At 37.7% G+C, this 10437-nt stretch overlaps 1 protein-coding gene across 2 annotated transcripts; it reads left to right on the forward strand.

Annotated features, from left to right (window-relative positions):
* Positions 1-3751: 3751 nt before the first annotated feature.
* LOC105320919 (insulin-like growth factor-binding protein 1) lies at positions 3752-9755 on the forward strand. Of its 2 annotated transcripts, none has more exons than XM_011419061.4 (4): positions 3752-4411; positions 7036-7138; positions 8221-8413; positions 9425-9755. In XM_011419061.4, exons 1-4 carry the CDS (start codon positions 4108-4110, stop codon positions 9470-9472), a joined length of 648 nt encoding a protein of 215 aa, XP_011417363.3. In that variant the 5' UTR covers positions 3752-4107; the 3' UTR covers positions 9473-9755. The 2 variants fall into 2 exon arrangements, with proteins under 2 accessions (XP_011417363.3, XP_065945048.1); XM_066088976.1 differs by lacking the exon at positions 3752-4411 and adding an exon at positions 6566-6923.
* The last annotated feature ends 682 nt before the right edge of the window (positions 9756-10437 follow it).

The following is a 10437-nucleotide window of genomic DNA, read 5'->3' on the forward strand; positions in this document are numbered from 1 at the left end:
ACGTTTGATTGGCCTTGAAGTTGGAATGAAAAAAATCCCATTTCTTTCTGTTTATTTTCCTAGCTTTTATTTTTATTACTAACACGTTCGTAGTAAATGTAGATAATGATAATGCTGAACATGTGGCTCTTGCTTACGATTGGCTGTGTGATTGTTGACTGAGCCCAAAGAAGGACAACTCAAAGTTACATTGTACCTTTCCTTGTCAACAAGATAAACGCAGTTTAGAAAAAAACCAGATGTATAGATTTATAATTTCTTTCAAACCGTGCTGTAGAAATTAACATTATCGTTGTATGCGAGGTTGCAGAGAAAATAACCTTTTATTTCTTCGACAATACGATATCTAATATACCCTGGTTACTGAATTACAAGGCAAGAAAAAATTGCTTTTTCTAAATATGGTCTCCCAACAGGCATCGCACAACTTTGTACTTTTGCATGAATTTGCATCACAGTGACACTTCGATATTGTGCTAATATTAGACTTTGGTTATTTATGTTTGTTTGTTTGTTTGTTTTTTTTTTGGGGGGGGGGGGGGGTGGGGTGGGGGGGGGTGAGGGGGGGGGGGGGGGGTGGATTGAGCTTTTTTGTTGTTCTTATTTTGGTTTTCTTTTTTTCATATTTTGATTCATTTGCAGCTTTTCAAAACTAAAAAAATTAATTGGACCCTCTTTATGGGAATTTTGGAAATGCTCTTTGAATTTATATGAACACAGAAATCTTGCAAGTATGTCGTTTTATATACTGAAACTTTTGTTCACTAATATAGACGCCCGCAATCTAATAAAAAATTAGGTCTTTGAATCGCTCCAACATTGTGTGTAGCGATCTAGTTGGATGGAATTACCTAATTGGATCTAATTTTAATTAGACTGAGACGCCCGAGGTTTCGCACCTGCACGTATTCTCTGTATGCTGGTTAACTATTCATGTATTCGGGATTGTATCGTTTATAGTTATTTTGATATGGGTTTCATTATATTGTGGGGGCGGAGAGAGGTCCATCCAACATATAACTGTGAATGTATATAATACCTGTATTTTTAAGTGATTATAAAAGACAAATTTAGTACAACAAGTGCGAAAAGGCGAAAAGAAAAATATATATTATATATGTCTATGAAATTTGTGTTTAAAATTATAATCAGTACGGTTTAAGTGCAGAAATTCAACAGGTATTTGCATTACTTAGAATTCATTACATTCATTATGTTGATTTATCATGATGATGGTTTAAAATAGTTTTGAATAAGAGAGAGAGAGAGAGAGAGAGAGAGAGAGAGAGAGAGAGAGAGAGAGAGAGAGAGAGAGAGAGATGCTGTATTTGACCTAAAAATGTAATCGGAGTGCCTTTTGCTTTTTTTTTAGGTTTTGTATTTATTATCAATTATGTATTGCTTCAGCATTATCTACGTTAGTTTCCCCATTTGGACTACTAGTATTTGCACATTGTATGCTATACATGTATTTTAACAGAATACATGCCTCATGAGGGAAAAGAATTATGGAATCATTGATATGGAAGCTGGTTTAATACTTCAGTTATTCTATCTGTGGAGATAGCCAGTGTGATCTCGGGAAAAACCCTGACTTTTACAGACAAATAGCATCAAAGAGAGCTTACTAAGCGACTCTTAATTTGTTATAAACATCAATGTAGTTTTCACATTGAGACTATTTTCAAATAATGAACAATTCTTTGAATGGGATTAGTGACGTCACTGATGGGATCGATGGATCCATTGGTTTCCCTCCTACTAATGAATAACGTAATGGTGTAATTAATAATTAACTGATCATTTGGTGTTATATATTCTTTTATAAATTGATTTAAAGTTTTATCCTCTCCATCCCTCTTTCTCTCCATTATACAAAGATTGTAATCAAGTTCAAATAGGTGGCGGCGCAAAATAATAAAAACAAGAGGCCCAGGGGCCACATCGCTCACCTGAGCAACAATTGCCTTAATTCTGATCAAATTAGCATTACAGTATCAAAATATCCTGACAACTGAGTACAGTAGATCTTGCTAAAAAAAAATTAAAAATCTGCCAATTTTATCCACCTCTTATTTTTTGGTAAATACCAAGCCCCTTTTGTTGTTGTACCTGTAAGAAGATTTTTCTCTATTCCTATATACCCCCCCCCTTCCCATTTCGTGGCCCCACTTTTCTCTAGGGAATCATGGTTTTTCATCAAACATAAATCTGCATAACCTGTGCTTTCACACTAAGTACTGAGTTTTGGACCGAAAACTTTCCCAGAATATTTCTAAAGATTTTCTCTATATCTTCCTATGTAAAAATTGATCCCCCAATTGTGGACCCACCCTATCCCCGGGGACCATGATTTGAACAAACTTGAATCTACACTATCTGAGGATGCTTCCACTCAAATTTGAGCTTTCTTGGCCTAAGAGTTTTTGAGAAGAAGATTTTTAAAGATTTTCTCTATATACTCCTATGTAAAACTTGATCCCCTAATTGTGGCCCCACCCTACCCCCGGGGATCATGATTTGAACAAACTTGAATCTACACTTCCTGAGGATGCTTCCATTTTAATTTGAGCTTTTCTGGCCTAATAGTTTTTGAGAAGAAGATTTTTAAAGATTTTCTCTATATATTCCTATGTAAAACTTGATCCCCCTCTTGTGGCCCCACCTACCCCCAGGGACCATGACTTGAATAAACTAGCATCTACACTTCCTGAGGATGCTTCCATTTTAATTTGAGCTTCTCTGGCCAAATAGTTTTTGAGAAGAAGATTTTTAAAGATTTTCTCTATATATTCCTATGTAAAACTTGATCCCCCAATTGTGGCCCCACCCTACCCCCGGGGACCATGATTTGAACAAACTTGAATCAATACTACCTGAGGATGCTCCCATTTTAATTTGAGCTTTTCTGGCCTGATAGTTTTTGAGAAAAAGATTTTTAAAGATTTTCTCTATATATTCCTATGTAAAACTTGATCCCCCAATTGTGGCCCCTCCCTACCCCTGGGGACCATGATTTGAACAAACTTGAATCTACACTACCTGATGATGCCTCCACACAAGTTTAACCTTTTCCGGCCGAATATTGAGAAGAAGATTTTTGAAAAATACCAAAAAAATTTCAATAATTCTCAATTATCTCCCCTTTAAAGAGGGCGTGGCACTTCATTTGAACAAACTTGAATCCCCTTCACCTAGTGGTGCTTAGTGCCGAATTTGGTTGAAATCTGACCAGAGGTTCTTGAGAAGAAGATGAAAATGTGAAAAGTTTACGACGACGACGACAACGACGACGACGACGACAACGACGACAGACAACGGACAAATTGTGATCAGAAAAGCTCACTTGAGCCTTTGGCTCAGGTGAGCTAAAAAAGGTCATGGAACATGTCTAGCGTACCTGCAGAGAGAGAGAGAGAGAGAGAGAGAGAGAGAGAGAGGTCTGTAAGTATAGATACATTCAGGTAGGTTAATGTATATTTTCCTTATAGAAATGACTCATATAAAAACAAACTTTTAAAATTTCAATTAAACACAAGGTATATAAATATTTTCTTCGCACACCTATTCTGTCTGACACGGTTTAGTGTATTCTGAAGAAGTAATATTATAAATAAGTAAGAATTTTAATTGCTACTTTTCCCGTCACTCCCCCAAACTGGGGTAAGGGTCTGAAGTACCGGACCCGTTTGTTTAGACGGTTTAACGATGTGTACTTTACACTTACAACATTAGAGAAGAAATCCAAAATATTCAATAAATCTCCAGAAAAGGCCACTGCTATTCAGCGATGAAGTACGACAATTAGAAAATGGACGTTTAAATTCAGTCATTGGTGCTTTTTCTGACGATAGGCCCGCCCCGTGGTCCCTGGACGTCACTGTTCGTTCTCGCCACGGAGGTGGGTGGGGCCCCGACTTTATCAATGAATTTTTTTTCTCTGATTTTAACATCAAAAGTTGCGTACTCCGGACCTTCCCGACATTTCACCTTTGATGATGCGACATCAAAAACTTGGTCCAGACATCGCAGGACATCGCAGCGACGTACCACGTGACTAGTGTCAGAGCGTACAGAGAGCCATAGTTGGAACCACCGGGAAAAGGAATGGTGGTGCTCACTTCACTGATCCCACCGGGAATTATAATGACAGTGATGACGGTAGGGTGGGGCTTGCAGTGCCCCCCGTGTGAACGAATACACTGTAGCCCCCGAGAGGCCTCACAGTTAACTTGTCCAGGTGGAGTCACCACCGGTATCTGTGGCTGCTGCCCCACCTGTGCCAAAGTAGTGGGGGAGAGATGCGGGGGAGACTTTAACTATCTCGGTAAATGTGATAAAGACCTGTACTGTCAGATTCAAAACCCCCAGAAATACACGGATCGGCAGCCGGAGGGGCAGTGTGTAACGGGTGAGTACTGATTCTACAACAATCATTGTCCGTCTGTCTGTGTCGCTGAATTAGAACACACACACACATACTTATAAACGTGTGTGTGTATATTGCTTGATATTTACTCTTTTTACAATGTGTTTAATTAACGTATAAATGAATGAAATACTCTAAATGAATGTAGATGCCGAACAAAAATGTCATAATAATGTCTACATGATTGAAATGTACATATTGTACTACCCGAGCTTGGTTTTCTGTCTCTGTCAATTACAAGTAACTTAAACAGAGAGTATGTGTATCTTCCCGTCCCTAGCTCCGAACTCGGACGTTCTGTGTAAAAGGTAGCTCATACTTGTTTGGAACATAATTGTAATTAATTATAGACATGGATATGACTAAGTTTGGACTTTTTCCTTTATCACCGCAAACATGTTTATAAAATTTCAACAATGCACAGATTTCTTGCAATCTTAACGGACCGCGGTCAGAGGTTGCTTGTTCAAATCGCATACTAGTGCATTTCTTTTGGTTTAAATTCATTTACTGGTTTTTGTGTAAATGTTAGTTTATTGAGTAGTAAGGACTTCGAGATATTAATTACCACGGGCTCAAATGATGTACACATTTCGTTACCACTTAAAAAATGCAAAAATCCCCCATATCTCGATATACAAGAACCTTAACAGGTGGACCGTGGAAAATACCGAATAAATTGCTGCCAAAAAATCCCCTCGAAGTGTGCTTGCATTCATTGCATCAACTTCGTATTTAAAACGTTTCCGAAAAGACATCTTTAAAAACAAATATAATTGAGAAACATAAAAGATATAAAACATGTGATAAAGAAAGTTTATTGAATGAACTGGTGATAACTAATGATACATGTACTAAATTGACTGTGCAAAATGTATGACTTCTTTGTATTCAATTTGTTTCTGTGGGTGGGTTTTTTTTTTTTTTTTGGGGGGGGGGCTTTAGTAGACGTCATATTATGACGACAGCAACTGACAGAACAGCACTGATATAACAATCGTACCCGGACCGTAATTAGCGTTGTCCTCATTAACCTGTCCCTGTCTATTTACTTACTGTCACGGCCATTGAGTTGTTTCGGAGTTTCCGGGTGCCTGTCATGTACGGAGTCTCGATTACACCGATTACCGCCATTGAACAGTGACATACGGGGTATTTATGGAGTTCTGGTATTGACATCTTTGTCGATCGTCGATCCCTTTACGCATAGAACGCATCCTTTTATTCGCCTTTATTCTCTTTAAATTTGCCTTCTCTCTCTCCCTCTCATCTCTATCTGTCATAGGTCTCTCCCCTCTCCCTCCCTTTCTCGTGCATCCTTTCTCATATTCTCTCTTTTTTATAACCTCTCTCTCTCTCTCTCTCTCTCTCTCTCTCTCTCTCTCTCTCTCTCTCTCTCTCTCTCTCTCTCTCTCTCTCTCTCTCAGAGAATACAACAAGAAGTATCCATTCATCAACGGAGACATTACGGAGAGGTACGCGTCCACATGTGCTGACATTGATAAAACAGTCGTATTTTAACATTCTTTCCCTGTTTGTTTTTAAATTCTTATAAAATTGCAATTCATTATGAAGTGTACTTTATAGTCTGCCGACCTTTCTCTTTCGACACAAAACAAGGTAACTCTTACTTGTGCCTAAAAGTTGATATATCACATCAGTAATCCGAATATTATGAAGTCATAGCTCTTATGTCATGACAGGCTTAACGTAAAAATCCCCAGATTCCCAAACCATCTGGAAAACATAGCCATTATGCGTGGATCTAGAGATTGGGTTGAAGTGAAAGGGGGAGGGGGGGGGGTTTGGACCCTCAGGCCTCAGACACCCCCCCCCCCCCACACACACACACCAAAACAATATACCCCAGACACCGGGGGGGGGGGTATATGCCAGTGCAAATAAAGTAAACTTTCAACGTCCGTTTTTAATTCCCCAGAACCCATTCGGGCTTTCATCTCTGAAAGTTAAATTACGTTTATTAATAACCAATGTCCGGATTTCCTCCAGTAGCATATACCCGCGGGCTTCAGACCGCCTTTCTGCACTACATTCCTCCCTAGAATCTCCCCGATCAGCCGGTACACCGGTGTAATTCGTTCACCGGGACTTTTTTTTATCGTTTCTACGGACCCTATCTTCTAGCATGATCCTCTAATCCGTTCTGTTGCGGTCTCCGTTGTAAGGAGAGAGCGGGGCCCCAAGCAAAGATTTGACAGTATCGGAAGTGTTGCAATGAAGGAATTGGAAGATTTAGATGATATTGATGTGAATCTTGTATACAGTGGAATGAGATGTACGCGATGTACGGGGATTAGTGGGGTGACCACGTTATTATAACGATGACCATATATAGTCCGTTACCATTAGATATACGATAAAACTGGATCCATCTCGATGGCCGATTACCGCCCGAGTTTGACAGGAAGTGATAAACCGGTCCGAGTAGAATTGCTCTTTAGTGGAATAACTGCTATCAAAAAGGGACTAGTGGGTTAGACCAGACTGAACATGGTTTTGAATACTTTTTATAGTTTTTACAATTTCTATAACGAGTTAAAAACTTTTTCAAACTTTTGTTTAATATTTGATTTCAATCTTTTTAGTTCCCTTCCATATACAAGATTCGCCGAGACCTGCTCCCAAATGTCGACCCATGTGCTCGCCCAAGTTCTGTCGCCAACACCCACGGGCAGTCTGTAGTGCTATGTACGTATTGTAATTAACCTAATACTTACAACCTCTCCATTGCCCCTCCTATAAATTTTGTTACGAATTACTTATACTTACTTATAAATAGAGATAATTACTTATCTTTGTTGTTAACCACATTACACAAATATTATTACTTCCTGTTTAAATACACCCTCAATCAAACCCATGTTACTATTTATATACCCAATACGTAAGTATTGTTACTATTTATATACTCCGTACGTAAATATTGTTACTATTTATATACTCCGTACGTAAGTATTGTTACTATTTATATACCCAATACGTAAGTATTGTTACTATTTATATACCCCATACGTAAGTATTGTTTCTATTCATATACCCCATACGTAAGTATTGTTACTATTTATATACTCCGTACGTAAGTATTGTTACTATTTATAGATTCTCTCCATCGCCCCTTACGTATTGTTACTATTTATATATCCCCTACGTAAGTAATATTACTATTTATATACCCCGTACGTAAGTATTGTTACTATTTATATACCCCTTACGAAAGTTTTGATACATGTATTTATATACCCCGTACAAAAGTTTTGTTATTATTTATATCCCCCATACGTAAGTATTGTTACTATTAATATCACGTCTACTGCCCCCCCCCCCCTTTCATCGACATACTGTCTACAGTATCCCCCGGTTACTACAGGAACCTTTAGTGTGACACTTTTTATCTGTTTATGGGTGTCTCAATTCTAGAATCTGAAGAGAGTACTTCTAAATTTTATGACCATTTTATATTTCATTAGACCTGCAGCTGTAGAGGGTTAAACAGTAAAAACAAAATAAACTTGGTGGTTTTGCTCACCGTCGTATACCACAGCCAAAACACACTCTCCTTTTCCCATTGATACCAGCTAGGTGGACTCGTGGCTTGAGACAATGTTCGCTGGCCATTTTAAGCTCAGAACAATGTGCATACCTCATAGGCGTTAGAACCGGGTAGGGGGGCTAGGGAAGGGAAGAGGGGCTTAGCCACTGTACCTGTCTTCATGTCATTGACTGGTGTACATGTATATGAATAATATATAAATTGATTCCTTTGATTGTAGCAAAGTAGCCGAGGTATCGCGAAGTTGCCAAAGTCCATGTCAGCATACGTCATGTCAAGCCTGTAGGTTCGAGTCGGAACCCAAATGTAAGGCATGCCAGAAAGACGACTTCCGGTGTCTAAAAAGATACGGGAAATGTGTAAAACGACAATACTGCACAAAGAGGAAGTATCCTTGTAAACCGCAATACAGTGTAAGTATTAAAGAAAGAGAAAGTATAATATATACTGTATACAAGAGGAATCGCTTTCTAATTACTAAGTAATCATACAAAGTGCAAGAAGTAGAATATTGTGGTAATACCTTGGTATAGAGGATACATAAGGACATAAAACGTTGAAGAAAGCAACTTGAAAATATAAACATATGTTAAAATTGTTCATTTTGATGTACATGTTCATAAAAATGTTAAGTCAGCGTTTTATTCAATTAGGTGATATACCATTAATATAAACCCATGCTTTCAATCCATGGGCGTTTATTTGTTAATAGGATGTTTAACTTCCTGTTCTCCTAAACGTCACCGATAACCTCACGGGAAACGATCAGCCATTATTTGGTGGTCAATACTATTTCTTAGGGAGAATATCGTAAAATTACCAAAACAAAGATGTAAATTCCACTTATAAATAAAAATAAACACTGACCCAAAGACGTAAAAGTATTTGTAGAAATTACTACATGCCAGTAGGGTTATTTATAGATATGTTTACTAGTTGGTCTATTTTCAAACAACTTCGGAAACATATATTGAGTAAATTCGCACAATTATTCTGCATTTAATGAAGAATAAAAATTGATATCCATAAGAAGGAAACGAACACCCGGTGTGAATCGCTCTTTTTTATGTCATTCATAGTATTTGTGAGGACCTTTAATAAACCGTGATCGATTAGAAACTAATAACGATGCCTATAAAGCTCACACTTCACGCCAACCAAACCCCACAATGGCGGGCGGGTCGGGTCAATGATACTGTGTTTGGACAGAGCAATCCCGGAACTTGTTTGACACTGGGTCTCAAGCACATAGCGCTGCATTTAGATCCCGGAAATGCGCCTGTGTCTATTTATAGTAACTCTACTCGAACGTGAGAATAGGTCATTCTAAAAACTGAAGTGGTTCATCTCGTTAATATAATCTATAATTATTGCCGGCAACTTCACACTCTAATCAATTTCTATGTGTTTTTTTTTTATTGTAGAGAAAACAGGAAGGGCGCTTTCAGTGTGATGTACCAAGATGTTCTTAACAAATCAGTGACTTCACTGAAGAAAAATCGCCTGCATTGTCCGAAGTTTGGGCACTGGACTACTTTTTTTGAATGTGTTAATGCATTTCTACATTTTTTTATCCACCACAGTAAAAACAAAGAGTGAATGAATATATGTCATTGTCTAAGGTAGATGTGACACGTGACCGCGGGTCGTCAGAGGCAGGATGACCTAGTTTATGTGGATGGTCGGCTGGACCGAAGAAATAAATCCAGATATATCCAGTTATTTGTTTCAATAAATACTTTGTTCGTTTTTCTACACAGTCGTTTGTTATTATTATGAGCATATTCTGGAGACTGATTATCGGTACCATATAAAATAAGGAGGCTGGATGGTCAACTAATACACCATCTGGACTGCGTTTTACAAAACAACTTACGACAAAGTCGTAAATAGTCCACCCTCATGAAATACTCATTGATGAACAAAATTTATATAAAACCATTTATTTACAACTATTTTGTTTTTTATAATTATATTTTACAGCCATTAAATTGAAACATTGATTAGTTTATAATTTTTAAGCATTCAATAATTTGGTCGTAGGTCACATTTTCTTTTGCAAAACGCAGCCCAGATCTACCTAAAATTTTGAGATCTATGAACTATAATTCATTAGAAAACCCCCCATATATTTTCCCTTTTATATATGGGTATTTTTATCTTAATATAGAGCTCTTCTGCAAAGGGAGATAAATACAGTCTAAAAATGGCCACATTCATCGAGCTCTCTTAAGACTATTTCAATCTCTTTTCGTAGAAGAACTCTGTACAAAGAAATAGGAAAATAATCAAATTTTAAAGCTAAAATACTTGGATTTTTTATTATTAAATAGTAGTTTATAGCAAAAAAAAGGTCAAATCTTCAATTTATTAGGTAGGCCTGATGGGTAATTTGCTGAGACCCCGCCTCCTTAACAAAGTAACAAGACAAAGGCGG

The sequence above is a fragment of the Magallana gigas genome, chromosome 6 (assembly GCF_963853765.1).
Source record: "Magallana gigas chromosome 6, xbMagGiga1.1, whole genome shotgun sequence".
NCBI classification, from domain to species: domain Eukaryota; kingdom Metazoa; phylum Mollusca; class Bivalvia; order Ostreida; family Ostreidae; genus Magallana; species Magallana gigas.